This window comes from Propithecus coquereli, unplaced genomic scaffold, assembly GCF_000956105.1.
Source record: "Propithecus coquereli isolate 6110/MARCELLA unplaced genomic scaffold, Pcoq_1.0 Scaffold34, whole genome shotgun sequence".
Taxonomy (NCBI): domain Eukaryota; kingdom Metazoa; phylum Chordata; class Mammalia; order Primates; family Indriidae; genus Propithecus; species Propithecus coquereli.
In genome coordinates, this window is record NW_012149063.1 from 4,077,352 (window position 1) to 4,096,052 (window position 18,701).

General features: G+C 41.0%; 1 protein-coding gene and 2 pseudogenes across 1 annotated transcript in view; all 3 read left to right on the forward strand.

The window, feature by feature from the left end:
• The first annotated feature begins 1,335 nt into the window (after positions 1-1,335).
• Positions 1,336-2,082, forward strand: LOC105815556 (annotated as a pseudogene).
• A 2,317-nt stretch (positions 2,083-4,399) lies between these two features.
• Positions 4,400-10,542, forward strand: LOC105815511 (annotated as a pseudogene).
• A 4,948-nt stretch (positions 10,543-15,490) lies between these two features.
• GORASP2 (golgi reassembly stacking protein 2, 55kDa) overlaps positions 15,491-18,701 on the forward strand; it is a 33,731-nt gene continuing 30,520 nt past the window's right edge. The window contains exon 1 of the mRNA XM_012650766.1: positions 15,491-15,766. Within this exon, the coding sequence (XP_012506220.1) occupies positions 15,704-15,766 (63 nt within the window). The 5' untranslated portion in view covers positions 15,491-15,703. The remainder of the gene's footprint in view (positions 15,767-18,701) is intronic.

An 18,701-nucleotide genomic window follows, 5' to 3' on the forward strand; every position in this document is an offset into this window, starting at 1 on the left:
TTTTAATATTAGTAATAAATACAGGGAAACCAGCATTTTCTATAAGAAAGAAAGAAAGAAAAATTATATGCAGTGATTCTAACAGGACACACACATGGGTTGCCTCCAGGGAGGGGAACTGAGCGGCCCAGCCACACTGATGGGAGGGAGACTTATTTTTCACTGTTTGCTCTTTTATATCTGTTTGGATCTTGTTCTGAATGTATGCATTACCTATCCCAAAATTAAGAAAAAAAAGTAATTTTTTAAAGTAATGACATCCAAAAATATCAAGAAGGACACAAGGGAAGATAAATAATAGTTGCAAAGCCCAAAGCCCTCACAATTGTTTTTATGTTATCTCTAAAAATGACTCTTAACACACCTAAAAATTTTACAGTAATTCTTTAATGTCATCAAATATCTAGTCAGTGTTCAGATTTCCCTGATTATCTTATAAATGTCTTTACAATTTGTTTGTTCACACCAAGAGCTGTGCACTGTATTTATCTATGGGCTTTCCCTCACTCCCTTATTTTTTGCATTTTATTTGCTGAAGAAACCAGTTTGTCCTGTACTTTCCCACAGTCTGGAGTTTGCTTGTTGCATTCCTCATGGTCTTGTTTAAAGTGTTTCTCAATATGCTATGTTTACTGAAAAAAATGTAGTTAGTTTCTACTGGCTTGATCAGATTCAAGGGTTTTTGTTGTTTTTCACGATTTCTTAGAAACACCAATATAGCAATACTGCCATTAACATTTTCTACCTGAAACCTTAATGTAGTCTCTGAACTTTTCTAAATATAATCTATAGTCACAGAGTTTCCTCCAGTCAGCTCAGGGATTTTAATAGTGAGGTCCCTGATTTTAACTTCCCTACTCTGATCCAAAAGGACTGTGAAAACAAGACAAAACCCCCAGGCTGCCTCACTGTTCTCTTGCATAGCCCTGGGCTGGATTGTCTCTCCAGCTTGGCAGGAGAGGTAAGGGAGTAAATGCAGGTGCAATCCTGTCATTCCTCTTCCATTCCAGGGAGAGACGGGATGGTGTATTCAAAGAGCATGGACTTTGGAATCAGTGGGCTTGGATTTCCACTCTGGTTTTATCATTTACTAGATGTGGAATCTTGGGCAAAGTCACTTAATCTCTCTGGATCTCAGTTTCTACATCTGTAAAATTACTAATCTGAAGTTAATAATACCTACCTGCCATTAACAAAGTTTTCTGGGGGGAGGCCAAGGTGGGAGGATTGCGTGAGGTCAGGAGTTTGAGACCAGCCTGGGCAACATAGGGAGACTCCATCTCTACAAAAAATAATTAAAAAAAAAAATAGCTGGGCTCTTTTCTGGCTGGAACCATGGAGGGTGCCAAAGAGAAGAAAAAGAAGGTTCCTGCTGCACCAGAAACTCTTAAGAAAAAGCAAAGGAATTTCACAGAGCTGAAGATAAAATGCCTGAGAAAGAAGTTTGCCCAAAAGATGCTTCGAAAGGCAAGGAGGAAGTTTACCTATGAAAAAGCTAAGCATTATCATAAGTAATACAGGCAGATGTACAGAACTGAGATTCGAATGGCTAGGATGGTGAGAAAAGCGGGCAACTTTTATGTACCTGCAGAACCCAAATTGGCATTTGTCTTCAGGATCCGAGGTATCAATGGTGTGAGCCCAAAGGTCCGAAAGGTGCTGCGGCTTCTTCGCCTTCACCAGATCTTCAATGGAACCTTTGTTAATCTCAACAAGGCTTCAGTTAACATGCTGAGGATTGTAGAACCATATATTGCATAGGGGTACCCAAACCTGAAGTCAGTAAACGAACTAATCTACAAGCATAGTTATGGCAAAATCAATAAGAAACGAATTGCGTTGACAGATAACGCTTTGATTGCTCGAACTCTTGGTAAATATGGCATCATCTGCATGGAAGATCTGATTCATGAGATCTATACTGTTGGGAAACGCTTGAAAGAAACAAATAATTTCCTGTGGCCCTTCAAATTATCATCTTCACGGGGTGGAATGAAGAAAAAGACAAACCATTTTGTAGAAGGTGGAGATGCTGGCAACAGGGAAGACCAGATCAACAAGCTTATTCGAAGAATGAACTAAGGTTTCTACCATGGTTATTTTTGGTTATTTTTGTAATCTGGTCAGTTAATAAACAGTGACTGCTTTCAAATTGAAAAAAAAAAAATAGTTGGGATTGCTGGCACAAGCCTGTAGTCCCAGCTACTTGGGAGGCTGAGGCAGGAGGATCGCTTGAGCCTGGGTGGTGGAGGTTGCAGTGAGCTACGTTAGTGCCACTACACTCCAGGCTGGGCAACAGAGTGAGACCCTGTCTCAAAAAAACAAACAAACAAAAATATACAAAATTGCTTTGGTGATTAGAAATAATGCATGAAGTGTCAAGGGAGTTAGAAAGATATGGCAGTCATTCAATAAATGGAAGCAACTTTTATTGCTTTAATTATGAGTTCAGTGGGAAGAGTTCTATACTTAAAGTCAAAGATGGTACCTACCACTGCTGGTTCTGCTGCTTACCAGCTGCTGTGATTTAGGCAAGTCACAACCTCTCTCTTTTTTCACCTAAAAAATGGGAACAAAAATCCTTGCCATAGTGTTAGGTAGATAGTTAGGATCTCTGGCTCTTCTAGGGACAAGGATGTCCTGCTTTGGTGGGGTCTCAAGTAAGTGCTCCACCTGGGAATAAGGATAAGGGTGAGCATTCTATTTTGGTGATGCCTCACCCTTAATCCTATCCTGAGCAACTGCTACACCTGGGGAAGGAAGGAATGTTTTATCAATCTGGGAATTTCCCAGCCCAGGCATGATAGGCTTTAGAAAGTGACCTAGAGTAACCTAAGGGTAATTATTATACCATTAGCTTGACTCTCCATTGTGGTTCACTCGCCCAAGTGGGCCTTTAGCGAGGGAGATCCTACAGCAGATGGAATTTTGGGGACACCTGTTTATCATTTGATAACATCCCACAGCTCCTGAGAGCCCTCCCCCAGACTGGACTAGTAAAAGGAAACAATCCGAGGATTCAGAGAGACAGTCAGTGAGTCAGTGAGTCAGTCAGTGAATTGGTCTGTCTCTTTCCTCCCTTGGAGACAGACCCGTTTTATTCTACAATAAAGAGCTGCTCATGTGAAACTGCTTCCTGCTGAGGTTATTCCATCACATTGGCCCTGCTGGTGATTTTTTCCAAACAAGGAGTCAGAGGACCAGGATAATAGTCTAGACATGACACTTTGGTGTGTCTGGTCATTCTTTGGCCGAGAGCACACCAAGAACTGAGGGCAGACTGCCACCCTGACAATAGGATCAAACAAGATATTTGATACTGCATCATAAATGCTAATGTGCTATAACAAGTCTAGGATATTGTTATTCGATTTGTGAAAGGATACTAATGTTGAAACCACAAGGGGATTTTGGTCTAGATCCAGTTGCTAACTGCACAAAGATCCAATTATTGAGACAACTAGGAATGCCAAGGAAGAAGGAAACTTTTAATAGGACAGACATCTTCTTGGGAGAAGCTGTCTTAAATTGGTCTCTCTGACTAATGGAGCTCAAGGGCTTTTAAAGGAGGGGCCACGTGCCTTGGGGCAGGTCGTGGTGTAACTAACAGGAGGCGAAGGCATTGAGGGCAGGTTGTGGGGGATGGTGAATCTTGGCCTTAGGAAGTCTGCCCCTTGCAGTTTCGACTGTACTTTGTCTTGCAGAAAATCCACCATATCTGGAAAACAATTCAAAAGGTCAAGTAGTTAAGGGAGAAGATTACAAAAAAATATAGGGGTTATTTAAATTTGTTCATAGAGCCTGTTACACCAACCATTATTGACACAGTGGCCTGGTATATTATCTCAATCAGAGATCACAAACTGAGTGCCTGTGGATACTTCTATACAGCCCAGATATATTTGTTTGGTCTGCATTATGTTGGCCCACAAACTGTGGCTTAAAATTTAAAAAGATGTTAACTGATCACTGACATTAAAAAAAAATGGTGGATTTCATAAAAGAACTCAAGTTTCTAGCTTCTCTTAAAAAATCAAATTTGACAATACTGGACCCGAATTCCTGAATGTCCTTAATCAGATGGAGATGAGCAGCAGCTAGTCCATTTAAAAGGGGCTTGAGACCTCCAGTTTCCCATGGTCACCACCATCCCACTTCTCTCATACTCAGCCCAATTCATTCCCTCCATGGACATATGAGTTTGTGACCCCTGATTATATCAGTAATACATTACTGCTAATAATACATCGACATTTGCAAATGACATTTTATTCATACTAGGTGGATTCAAAGTTTTTCTGTAATAATATCACTCTCACCCAGTTACATTTCAACCCACTTTCTTAAGAAAGCATTTGAGTTATAGTTATCAAGCTGAGAATATTGCATAATCCTAGATATGTTCCAGGTATGTGCCTTCCCAGTATGTCTTTCCTCCAATGAAGTGTCCTGGGGGAAAAAGAATTTACATTAACATGAAACAGAGCTCTTCCCTTGTTTCCAGGAGCAATTTCCAGAAGTAAGGAATGATGTATTATCAAGCCCTTTGTAAGTCCCTGAAAGCCCCTTGACACTTTGTGACCTTTAGAAAAGAGCCCTTCCACAATCGCCTCTTAACATCACTCTATGCATCCTACTTTAACAACATGATTGATGTTGCCCTATGATACAGAAAAGGGGGCACATAGAAATAAATTGCCTGAGATGGCAAGATATGCTCCTCTCTATTGCTCAAAACCATATAGAAACTCCACCAACTTCTTCCATATTCTGAGGAGGTAATTTGGTGCAGCTCATGGGTTTCCTTCTCTCCACAATATCAAGGAGGAAAAAAACAGCCAAACAAGCAAGTAAATCGAGCATCAGAAGGTCAATATTGTCCATACTGCACTAATTACTGGTCCTACCAGTACCTTTCATCTTCAAAGGACTCACAAGTAATAATTAACCCAAGCACTCATCACCTAAAATTAGGTACCTGCAAAGTTGCTAGAAGGACTCAGCTACTAGAAGACAGTTGAAAGAGGAGGACTTAGGTAGATTCTTTTATTTGCAAAAAACAGATAGGTAAGCTACCTTGGGTAATAGAGGCTTTAGGTAAAAATATACATGTTAATAAAGACGATGGAAATGTCAAAGAAATGCAAGAGCATCAGTACAATTTGGGGCCTTGTTATTGAATTTGTTTACTGGGAAGATTGTACCCAGCTCTAGAGATTCTCTTTGGCAGAGCTGCAAAAACAATTCAATGGAGAAAGGATAGTCTTTTCAACATGTGGTGCTGGGACAATTGGATATCCACATGCAAAAGAAATGGACTTGAGCATATAACTCGCACCTTATACAAAATTAACTCAAAATGGGTCACATATAAAACTACTTCTAGGCCGGGTGTGGTGAATCACGTCTATAATCCTAGCACTCTGGGAGGAGGCCAAGGCGGGCGGATTGTTTGAGCTCAGGAGTTCGAAACCAGCCTGAGCAAGAGTGAGACTCGTCTCTATTAAAAATAGAAAGAAATTAATCGCACAACTAAAAATATATAGAAAAAATTAGCCAGGCATGGTGGCACATGCCTGTAATCCCAGCTACTCGGGAGGCTGAGGCAGAAGGATCGCTTGAGTCCAGGAGTTTGAGGTTGCTGTGAGCTAGGCTGACGCCGTGGCACTCACTCTAGCCTGGGCAAAAGAGTGAGACTCTGTCTCAAAAAAAAAAAAAACAAAAAAAAGCTACTTCTAGAAGAAAACTTAGAAGAAAATCTGCATGACCTTCAGTTTGGTGATATTTTTAGATACAATACCAAAAGCACAGTTCAGAAAAAAAATTACTAGATTGGACTTAATCAAAATTTAACACATTTTTGGCTCTGTGATTTACAGTAAGAAAATGAAAAGACAAGCCAAAAACTGGGAAAAAATATGTGCAAGTCATATATCTAGTAAGGATAAACAACTCAATTAAAAAATGGGCAATGAAAAGATGTTCCACAGCATTTGTCATTAAGGAAATGCAAATTAAAACCACAATTAGATAGCACTACACACCTAATAGAATGATTAAAATTCAAAATACCAAATGCTGATGAGAATATAGAGCAATGGGAATGCTCACTTATTGCTGGTGGGAATGCAAAAACAGTACAGCCACTTTGGAAGACAGTTTGGCAGTTTCTTATAAAGTTAAACACAGACTTAATCATACATCCCAGCAAATGTACTTCTAGGATTCCACCCAAGTGAATTAAAAAGTTATGTTCATACAAAAACCTGACATGATTGTTTATAGCAGCTTTACTGATAGTGACCAAAAACTGGAAGCAACCATATGTCCTTCAACAGGTGAATGGAAAAACAAACTATAGTACATCCATACAATGGAATACTATTCCATAATAACAAGGAATGAGCTAAGCTAGAGCTGTGTGCAATCTTCCCAGGAAACAAATTCAATAACAAAGCCCAAAATTGTACTGATGCTTTTGCAATTCTTTGACATTTCTATCATCTTTATTAACATACATATTTTTACCTAAAACAATACTAGGGAGGCTGAGGTGGGAGGATCTCTTGAGCCCTGAAGTTTGAGGCCATGGCCCAGGCCAGTCTGGGCAACATAGAGAGACCACTTCTGTAAAAAACAAACAAACAAAAAAGAAGCGAGCTATTGAGTCACACAATATGCATGAATTTTAAATGCATTTTGCTAAGTGAAAGAAATCAGACCCAAAAGTCTACATATTGTGTGATTTTATTCATATGACATTCTGGAAAATGCAAAACTATATAATAATGGAAGACAGATTAGTAGTTGCTTGGGTTAAAGAGTTAACCCAGGGGAACTTTTAGCGTGTTGGAATTGTTCTTTATGGCGGTGGGGTGGTAGATACTTGCATTTGTAAAAACCCATAGAATTGTACATCACAAAGAGTAATTTTAATGTGCACAAATTAAAAGAAAATCAACCATATATCAAGGATCCCAGGATCAAATACAGACTGTGAGTTGAATCTAACTGTATCACAAAGGTGAAGATAACCATATGTATCTTCACTTCACTGAAGGGGGTAGCGAGCAAAAAAGGAGGTGACCTAAGTAACTTTGGAAAATGCTGTTTTGAGTGGAAACCATAAGGCTTAAAAACAAAAGAACTGTACATAAATACCACACTCTAGTTGGTAAATCTCCTTCTTGAATGGGTACATGTTAACAATTCTGAAACTATTCTCTATATTATATATACACACACTAAGTTTGAAAAAATAAATAAATGGGCCAAGCATGGCAGCTCATGCCTGTAATCCTAGCACTCTGGGAGGCTGAGGTGAGAGGATTGCTTGAGGTCAGGAGTTTGAAGTCAGGAGTTCAAGATCAGCCTGAGCAAGAGCGAGACCCTGTCTCTACTAAAAATAGAAAAAATTAGCCAGGTGTGGTGACACAAGGCTATAGTTTCAGCTGCTCAGGAGGCTGAGGCAGGAGGATCACTTGAGCCCAGGAGTTTGAGGTTGCTGTGAGGTAGTCTGACACCATGGCACTCTACCCCAGATGACAGAGCAAGACTCTGAGAAAGAAAAGAAAAGAAAGAAAGGAAGGAAGGAAGGAAGGGAGGCAGGGAGGGAAAGAAGAAAGAAAGAAAAAATAAATAAATGGTAAATAATGGGAGCTAGATTTCTCACTGTCAAAGAAAGAAGTTACAAATAAGCAATGGGCAAATGCTAAAAGGAATCCTGTGGTAGAGTTGAGTCATAGAAAGTGTGAATTCATGTTTAGTTTAATATGTGTACAGAGAGATACAAAAATAATTATAGATACGTGTGTATACAAGGATCAGTATATATACATTTTCTAGCTCTGTCTCCTGAGAGAAACAATGACATTCTAGTAGCCATGAGCACACCCAGTGCCCAGATCTTGGCTTCTAAATACCATTCCTCAATCAAAGGAATCAGTGCTCCTTAAAGAAATGGCTATTTCTAGGGTAGAAAAGGAAAAATATAACATGAGCCTAGAGTATCTTCTAGTGCCAAAAAGTGCAGAAGTACTCAAAAAACACAAGGAGAGTTGTACAACAATGTGAATATACTTAATACTACTGAATTGTATGATTAAAATAATTAAGATGGTAAATTTTATGTATATGTGTATTTTACCACAATTTTTTAAAAAAGCATGAGGATCTGTCCAAAGGACACAGAAGCCAACCTGAAAAGTACTCCCAGTGGCTCCCACTGTGCAAAGCCAGCACAATTTAGCAACAAAATTTTGCATTCCCACCAGCAATAAATAACACAGTATTAACCAAAGTACAAAATAAATATCTATGAGTCCTTACTGATATAAATAAGCGACTTAATAAATAAATAAGAAAGGACAAAATTCCTTACAGAAGAATTGGAAATAATTTATTTATTTTTTAAATTTCAGAATATTAAGGGGGTACAAATGTTTTTGTTACATGGATAGCTTTTGCAATGCTTGAGTCACAGCTATAAGTATGCCCATCACCTGAATAGTGTTCATTGTACCAATTAGGTAGATTTTTGCCCCTCCCCTCCTTTCCCCTCCCCCTGATAGATTTCCAATGAGTTTTACTTCCCTCTGTGCACATATGTGTTCATCATTTAGTTCCAGTTTAATAGAGAGTACATGTGGTGTTTGTTTTTCCATTCTTGAGATACTTCACTTAAGATAATAGTCTTCAGTTCCATCCAAATTGTTGCAAAAGGCATTAATTCATCCTTTTTATGGCTGAGTAGTACTCCGTGGTAAACATATACCACAGAATTCCAAATACTTTATATAGATAATCCCCCTCCAGGAGGTAGAACTTAATTCCATTTCTCCACTTTACTTCCCAAATCCTTGAGGAAGGCTAGACGTAGTGACTTGTTTCCATAGGGAAAGGGAAAAATAGTAACTTTACTATTAAGGAAGACAGCACCAAACAAATGATCAAGGTTAACATCACCAGTAATAAGTCATATTAATAACACAAACTCCTGATGTGATGAGAGTGGTGTTTTATCTCTGCAGTATTCCTCCCCAAAATCCATAACCCCAGTCCAATCATGAAAACAACAATAGACATATCCAAAGAGAGGTATACCTTTTAAAAAGAGCAGCGCTCTTTGAAACTGTCAAGGTCATGAAAAACAGGAAAGATTAGGGCACTGTCACAAACCAGAGAAGACAAAGGAGACATAACAACTAACTGCCAGGTAGGATCCTGGATTGAATCCTGGAACAGAAAAAGAACATTAGCGTATATCCTGTGATTGCTCAGGGAAACCTAAAGGGAAGTTCTCGGAAGATCAAGGAAAGAAGCAAAATAGTGGAAGCAGATCGACTTGGGAAACTGTTCATAGGGGGCCTCAATACTGAGACCAGTGAAAAGGCTCTGGAAGCAGTATCTGGGAAATATGGCCACATAGTGGAAGTTCTTTTGAAGAAGGATCGGGAAACCAATAAGTCCAGAGGCTTTGTGTTTATTACTTTCAAGAGCCCTACAGATGCTAAGGATGCTGCTAAAGATATGAATGGAAAGTCTTTGGATGGAAAAGCAATTAAAGTTGAGCAAGTCAACAAACCATCTTTTGAAAGTGGTGGTAGATGGAGACCACTACTTCCTCCAAGAAACAGAGGCCCTCCAAGAGGTCTGAGATGTGGAAGAGGAGGAAGTGGAGGAGCAAGAGGGCGTCCCTCACGTGGAGGACACTTGGATGATGGTGGATATACTCTTAATGTCAACATGAGTTTTTCTAGGGGACACTTTCCAGTTAAAAGAGGCCCATGTTCAAGAAGTGGAGGCCCTCCTCCTAAAAGATCTGCTCCTTCTGCTCCAGCAAGAAACAGTAGTGGAAGGGGAGGACAAGGCCCAGTATCATGTGGAAGAGAAAATTATGGAGGTGCTCCATGTAGATAGCCAGTATCTTCCCAGAGAGATGACTATATGTCACCAAGAGATGATGGTTACGCAGCTAAAGAAAGTTACTCAAGCAGAGATTATCCAAGTTCCCGAGACACCAAGGATTATGCTCCACCACTTAGAGAGTATTCATATCGTGATTATGGCCATTCTAGTTCTCAGGATGAACATTCCTCTAGAGGATATAGTAATCGTGATGGCTACAGTGGAGGCCAGGATAGGGATTATTCTGAACATCCAAGTAGAGGCTCTTACAGAGGTGGGTATGAGAGTTATGGAAGGTCCTGTGGTACACCACATGCACGTGGGCCCCTGCTGACTTACAGTGGAAGCAGTTGTTATGATGATTATAATAGTACACGAGATGGATATGGTAGAAGTCCGGAGAGTTACTTAAGCAGCAGAAGTGATATCTATTCCGGTGGTCGTGAGCATGCTGGCAGACAAGAACGAGGGCTTCCACCTTCTATGACCCTACTCCTCATGAGTCATATAGTAGCTCAAGTTGTGGGGCTTCCAGAGGAGGTCGTGGGGGAAGCCAATCTGAAAAAAGAGATCGAAACAGATATTAAAAATAACACTAAGTTGGGGACCAAGCTTTCTTTGCAAATAGAAAATTAAAATATTACTTTCCCAATGTTACCTGATTGCCATTAAAGAAATAACTTGGTTTTGGGGCGAGGGGCAGATACTAACTTTCCCTACATGAATTTCTTTGGCTCTTAAGAAAAAGAATTGTTAAAAGTAATTGCATAATTGTTATGTTAATTGAAAAGTAGAAATTACCTGTTTAGATGTAATGTTTGTATTATTAAAATTTTCATGAAATGCCAAAAAAAGAACATTAGTAGAAAAATTTGTGAAATTTGAGTAAAGTTTAGAGTTTAGTTAATAATGTGCAAATGTTGGTTTCTTGATTTTAACAACGTACCATGGTCCATGTAAGATGTTAACAATAGGAGAAACTGGGTGAAGGGCATATGGGAACTCTATATTATCTGCAACTTTTCTTTAAATCTAAAAGTATTTCAAAATCAAAAGTTTCTTTAAAAAAATAAATGAATAAAAAGGAAAGTTTGACAGTAAAGCCAATAGGAACATTCAAGAAACACAAGAACATCAGTACAATTTGGACCTTGTGGCCAAGTTTGACTGCTGAGAGGATCCCTCCCCACTTGAGGGATTCTCATTAATTATCTGATTATCCACAAAACAGCAGAGGTTTAGTAAGCATTACTCTAGCGTGGTAGTTCTCAAACTTTGTACGTATCAAAATCACCCGGAAACTGTTGAAGACTACTGGGATCTGGCCTCATTGAAGTAGACTAGCTCCTGGACTTCCGTATTTTTACAAAGTTCCCTGGTGACCTTGATACATACCCAAGCCTGAGAATCACTGTTCTAGCACTTTTCTATTAATATGACTACTAAAGTGATCATTCATCATTCAACAGCCATTTATTGAGCAACTATTCTATGCTAGCCCTTTGTTAGTACTAAGTGTACAGTAGAAGACACAGAGGCAAAGACCATGTCCTCATGGAGCTCGCATTCTAATATGCAAATAAATATACACTGACTGAGTCTCTCCTTGTATTTCCTGGTTACAAGTCCCCAAAGAGAAAACCTGATTGGCCTCGCTAGTCACCACCATCTGTTTTGGGAGGCAGAACTTTTCCTAAAAGGCCATCTCATAACTTATTCAGTGTAATTGTTGGCTGTCTGTAGGTCAGGGTTCCCCTCCTGTCCAGTCAGCTGTGACTGAGTGTCTGTGGCACATAACATGATCCTTATATGGTTTGCTCCCTCAGCAAAATGGATTAGGTTAGGAAGGGGCAATGGGAGGCCCCCCCCATGACCTACCAATGTAGTTGCCATCCAAATACAGCAGCTTGGGAACCAAGCTTTCCCAGGGTAGTCTGGAGTCAAAAAGATAAAGCTGCAGTAGCCAATGCAGGTAGAGTATTCCTAACCTGAAAATCTGAAATTCAAAATGCTCCAAAATCCAAAACTTTTTGAGTACCAATATTACACTCAAAGGAAATGCTCATTGGAGGATTTTGGATTTCAAATTTGGGGATTAGAGATACTCAACCAGTAATATTCCAGAATCCAAAAAAATGTAAAATCCAAAACACTTAGGGTCCCAAGCATTTAAGATAAGGAATACTCAACCTATATGATAAAAATGACCCCTCCATCATGGACCCCTTATTTATGAGATTGGGAATTAATGGAACCCAGAATAGACACCCAAAATTGAATTTTAGATGCTCCTTCCAGAAAAATAGATCGCTTTGGGTTTGATTTTTTTAGCCTGTAGATATTTGCTTTTGCTAGACTTTGCTTTTCTGCTGCTTGTAATGTTTCAAAAATACCAACTTGCCTGAAGCAGATTTCTACTCCAATTGAGACTGACTTGGACAATAATCTCCCATGTGTTCCCTCCATCATGTTGTATTTACATTAGCTTTGGCAACATCACTGAGATTTTATTCTTTGCCCTCTATTGCAACATATCCCCTGACTAAAATAGGAAAACAACTGACACTAGGAAAGCTGGGGCAATGGTTACCACATTTTTTCAATCCCAAACCTGGAGGACCCTGTACCTCACCTACCAATTACCACTAAAGAAATAGCACAGGTTTTTTTTAAATTTATTTTTAAAATATATTTAATCTCTAATCACAGATTTTGATGAAGCACAAATAGTAGCCACATAGGTAACTTATTAACTGATTCTGAGAAAGAACAAATTTGAAGCTATTCATTACACACATTCCATTAAAATCAACAAATATTACTACCATGTTCCCAGTACTGAACCAAGAACTAGGGATATTTAAAGAGGAAAAGCGGCCAGGCGCGGTGGCTCACGCCTGTAATCCTAGCACTCTGGGAGGCTGAGGTGGGTGGATCGCTCAAGGTCAGGAGTTTGAGACCAACCTGAGCAAGAGCGAGACCCCGTCTCTACTAAAAATAGAAAAAAATTATCTGGACAGCTAAAACTATATATATAGAAAAAATTAACCGGGCATGGTGGCGCATGTCTGTAGTCCCAGCTACTCGGGAGGCTGAGGCAGGAGGATTGCTTGAGCCCAGGAGTTTGAGGTTGCTGTGAGCTAGGCTGACGCCACGGCACTCACTCTAGCCCGGGCAACAAAGTGAAACTCTGTCTCAAAAATAAATAAATAAATAAAGAGGAAAAGCCATGATCCTCACCCTGAATAAACAGATCATAAATGGTGGGATACAGGCCTGTGATGATGTTGATGATGCTATAGAAATGAAGGAACTGTTTCAGGAACTCAGCATGAGGAAAGAGTCATTCTGAACTTGAGGATAAATAAGTGACATTTGAGATGAGCCCTAAAGGACACTTAAAATTCTAAGTGTAAAATGTAAGGAAGGGCATCCCAGAAGTAGGGATCAGCAGGAATAAAGTTGAGAAAGTAAAAAAGCAAATGGCCTGCGTAGGGAATGGCAAGAAGCCACTGCGAGGCTAAAACATACTGTACAGCTCTAAGAAAGGTCTGGACTCGCTCACGGACCACCGTAGATCCACAGCCTGCGTTCTGCAAGCCACAGCTAGTGTCAGATGTCGGGGAAACAACTGGCCCAAAAATTTTGACCACTGAACATAGGAACAGCTCATGAAACCATCGTGAAGAGCATTATAATTGCCAAGCAGAACAAGAACATTATCATCAAATCTAGTTCTCATATTTATTCCCTCACATTAAAGTTATTAATTTATTGAATTACCTGTCTATTAGTCTCGTGAATTTTAGGAACACAGAGCCAGCTCCACTGCAGACCCTGTCCTTGAGGAGCCCAATAACTAGAGATTTCATTTATGTATTTATGTATTTATTAGGGTGCCTAAAAACCTAATATTGGCTTATTGACAGCAAAGAAAGATTTTTTGTTTATTTATTTATTTATTTATTTATTTATTTAAGACAGGGTCTGGCTCTGTTGCCCAGGCTAGAATGGAGTGGCATCATCATAGCTCACTGCAACCTCCAACTCCTGGACTCAAGTGATCTTCCTGTCTCAGCCTCTGGAGTAGTTGGGACTACAAGCGCCACCACCTCCGGCTAATTTTTCTATTCTTTTGTAGAGACAAGATCTTGCTCTTGCTCAGGCTGGTCTTGAACTCTTGGCTTCATGCAACCTTCTTGCCTTGGCCTCCCGAAGTGCTAGGATTACAGGTGTGAGCGACCACACCTGGCCGAATTTTTATTTTAAAAATTTAAATAATCTTTTATTATTACAGAAGCAGTCCATGAGCATTATAGAATATAGAACCAGCCAAAACAAAAAATAAAGCATCTCTGTCACTACCCAGAGATCACCACTGTAACCCTTGGTTCATATCCGCCCACATCTTCATATTCACACATATGTATTAATATGTATTTTGTTAATGTTTTCCAGATTGTCTCGGACACATCCAGCTTTTTTTTCCAGTCAATAATTTCTACTTTTCCATGTGAATAACTACTTTTCTTCTAACAGTACATACTCAAATTTCTTCAACTGAGCTAAAAATATCCTTTACGGCTTATTTCTCCAAATCAGCCCCCAACTCAAGACCTCACATTGCATCCCCTGGTTACATCCTTCATGTCACTTACATCCAGCACAGTACCTTTCATAGGATTCTCACTTGATGCAAAGAACTGACCAGCTGTCCTAAGGCCCACCTCTTGTATCTGCCGGGTTTCCTGCGGTGTCAGTTTACTTGTTCCTCTATTTTCCGTATTTCCCATAAACTGGAAGTTCGACATAAAGATGCCTTAGAGGCAAGTTAACCATTTTGGGCTAGAATACTTCATGGGTGATAACAGGTACTGCACGTCGCATCACATCAGAATACACATAATATCTGGTTGACTCACCATTAGTGATTATCAAATTGACTACTGGGCAATGGCAGTAACTGGGGACTTCAGAGGGAGCACATGACAGGGGCAAAAGGAGCAACGGAGTAGGATAAGTATAAATAAAACTTGGCCACTTAAAGGAGGCGGGATGGGGAACCGAGCAGCAGAGGCGGTGGGACAAGAAAGAAATCCAACTGTGCTTCCCGCACTGACATCGCTCTGATTGTGACCAATCCTCTGATCTTGTAAACTGCATACCAAAAAAGAACTTGGTAGGTAATCTTTGGTACAGCTGTTTCAAAAAGGGAACGTTTCCGCTTATAAAATTTAGCTGAGCGGATGAGGTATTCAGCCCACAGAGAGCACTATTACCTTTAACTGTACAATCTGGGACAAGACCTACAAACCCAGAAAATGAGGAGCTTGGTGTGTTCTGCATTCGCTCCTATTCTTTTTAACACCAGCCCTTTCCCTGCCTCTGGCCATCAGGGGGAGCTGCAAGCAAGCAACTGTTTTTCCGCGCGGGTGGGAACGCGTCTAAATGAATCTTGTCCAACCCAGGGCCCCGTAGCAAGGTGCCGAGGCTGCAGGAACTGAATTTTTGCTCTATCGCGAGTATGACTAGGCCCCTCCCCGCCCTTCTCCGGCCCTGCCTCCCCGCCTGAGAGCCCTCAGGCCCTTTCCGGTGGCTCGCGGAAGGGGGCGCTGTCTGCGGCGTTGCAGAGGCCCCGGCTGCCTCGGCGACGATCTCCCAGCGGGCTGTGCGGCCCGGCTCTCCGGCGGCAGCGAGTGCCACGTCCCAAGTGCTACGCGGAGGAGCCGAGCGGACGGTGCGCGGGGGGCGGAGAACACCGCGGAGCCCGGCTCGGCCACACCGATCGCCCGCCGCCATGGGCTCCTCGCAGAGCGTCGAGATCCCAGGCGGGGGCACGGAAGGCTACCACGTCTTGCGGGTAAAGGCTCCGACGGCGGCCCGGGAGCGGCGGGATGGAGGCGGGGCCCGGCTGCGGGGAGGCGGAGGCCCCAGTGGGCCCCTTCCCCCGGCAGCCAGGCCAGATCCCGCGCAGAAGCGGCGACCGTGGGCGCTGCCTTGGCCGAGGCTGGTTCCGGAGGCCGCACTCATCCCGCCTCCCTGGGCCGTCCTGGGCCCGAGGTCTACAGGTCTGGGAGGACCGGCTGAATCTGGAGGCGGCTGCAGGCCACTCGGCCAGGAGCCGGCCCGGGGGTGCGGGGGGGCAACCTTGGCTCCTCTTCCTCCTTATGACCTTCTCTGCCCCCGCTCCCTGGTTCTTAGCTTCCAAAGTTAGGTAGGGCTCGGCGTAACGTCTCCAAAGGAGTGATGTGAAGGGAGCTTTACTAGAAAAGGGATCCCGAACCCCGCAGTCTGGAAGCAGGGGAGAGGAGGGGCGGGTGGGATGCGACGGCAGGTGTTAATTCACCGTGGGGTGGTTTGATGTCGAGAAAGGCCAACGAGGCAGGAGACAGAAAACGAAATGACCTAAAATTATGTTTGACAGACTTAAATATACTTGATTTTGACAAGACTTTTTCCTCTCCTGTGTCACTTCTGACCCTTCCAGTCCTCCCCTTCAACATTTCCTGGAGGGGGAACTTCCGTTCTGTTCTTTCTAAGACTGCTGAGGGTGTGGTGATTAAGGTTTAGATCCACAATGGTAAAAGAGGTCATGGAGAGGAATGTTTTACAAATAATCTGGGTAAATAATGGAAAGTAACCTTTGTCACCAGGATGCAGAGAAACATAGTATCTCAAAAGGCGTTAGCTAAGTCCCTCCTTTGAACGGCATGGGTTGTGCAAAGCGTGTGGTCCTTTCCTCGTGGAACCGGGTGACTTGAGAAGGAACATTGATGGTTGTGTGCGGTGACACCTGTGTGAGTGGTAACATGTTGAACTGTCAACAGAGTGGCTCCAGTGCGTAGCACCATTTAGGGACTTATTAGAGCGTCACCAGATTTTAGCTTCTCACAGGCAAGAGCGTTTTCATAGAAAGTGAGAGTGCGCTCCTGGTGCTACCTCCTTTTCTGCCCTGGGTCCTATTCAGGGGTCCCTAACCTATGGCAAGTTGTATAATTATTTCATTATATATTACAATGTAATAATAATAGAAATAAAGTACGCGGTAAATGTAATGCGCTTGAATCATACGGAAGCCATCGCCGTGGAAAAATTGTCTTCCATGAAAACGGACCCTGCTGCCAAAAAGGTTGGGGACCGCTGTCAGAGATAACGTTCTTAAATTACCCAGATATCTGGGTGATAGGGCTATGATAGATCACTTTTCTGATCTTCAGGATTATTTTGTCTGTTGCTTCTTGATTCCACTAAAAATTTCTCTTGAAGTCATACTCTTGATAGGAAAAGGATGATTCTTTTTTCCCCAGAAAGAAAAGGCACTCCTGTTAATAAACCATATTACTTTCCTATTCCCTTCAGCTAACCAAACCCCCAAGTATCACAATGATAGGTAAAATGGAAGGAGAATTGTCATTTCCCAGATGTGAAGTGAAAGTTAGTGGCAATGTCTTTCTATTATCTGGTCTGATTTTGAGTTCTCTGGAGTATATTATCCAGTATTACCAGCTGATTCTCATAATGGCTGATTATAGCCATGAATCCTCGGGGATTTGTGATCTTTTTTTGTAATACATACACTCAGGGAAACTCAGTAAAACACATCAGTGTTAATGACTACCAAAAAGTCTGAGTGTTTGAAAGAAAGCTATACATATCAAAAGGATTCCAAATTAATGACTTCATTCCAACATAAAACAAGTTGAAGTGTATTTTCTTTATATAGGTACACCTCAGCAAATTCATGTTCATACATATTCAGTAGTGCAGATATGTTATTAATCTTTACATCTGATTTTTAGAAACACTAGGGACAACCTTAGTTACCTATCTGCATCTGATGTTGCAAAAGATGAAATAATTCTTATTTAGTTAGAGTTTCATTAGAGGGAGCTTTAAAATAGTAATGATCTAGTTTAAGAGAATTTTGTTTCTGAGTTCCTAACCAACTCTTCCCCGATTCAGTAATTGGCTTCCTTGTCTTTGTTTTTGGAGGGAAAAGTAGCAAGTTAAATCTTAACATGTAAAAATGTCTTCCTTTCTTTTGTTATTGCCTGAATGTACAGCGGTATATTCCACTGCTGGATCACTAAGCTTGTAAACCGGAGTAAATATAGCAGGAAAATCTCGGAATAAAATCACCCATGTTCAGTGAGTTCTTGAATAATTTAATTACAAGTTAGTTTTCTTTAATAACCAATTCCCTGGCCATTTCCTTATTAGTAATAAAAACTCGTATGACTGGGTTTCGAAATACCAGTTATAGTATCAGTTATATCTACTGCTGCTTTATTATTTCACGAGTTCCTATAATTTAGATAGATTGAACTTTTCATTTTTTCATTATTTTTCAATGTCCATTGTTAGGTTCTGCTTTAAAAATCTTTGGGGGACAACCTTGAAATGGATTGAGAAATTCTGCTGTGAACAATGTACTTTCCTTGTTATGTATTGTGTATTTTTGTGTTAATGCATATTTTCATGCAGTTGTGATCATATTGTATACCCAACTCTTTATCCCCACTCCAGAAGTAACCACTGTAGATAGTTTCTCATATAGCCTTTCAAATATGTTTTATGCATATAAAAGAAGCTCTCCCCCACCCCTTCTTTCTTCCTTTTTTTTTGTAATTGTTGGAAACACACACATACTGTTACCCTCCTTGGTCTTCTCAGTTGGTGACCTATCTTGGCAGTCGTTCCATAGCAGCACAGGGATCTGCCTCATGTTTGCAGTTAACTCCGTAGTAGTCTTGTTGTACCACAGTTTGGTTAAGCAGCACCTCCTGGTGCTGAAC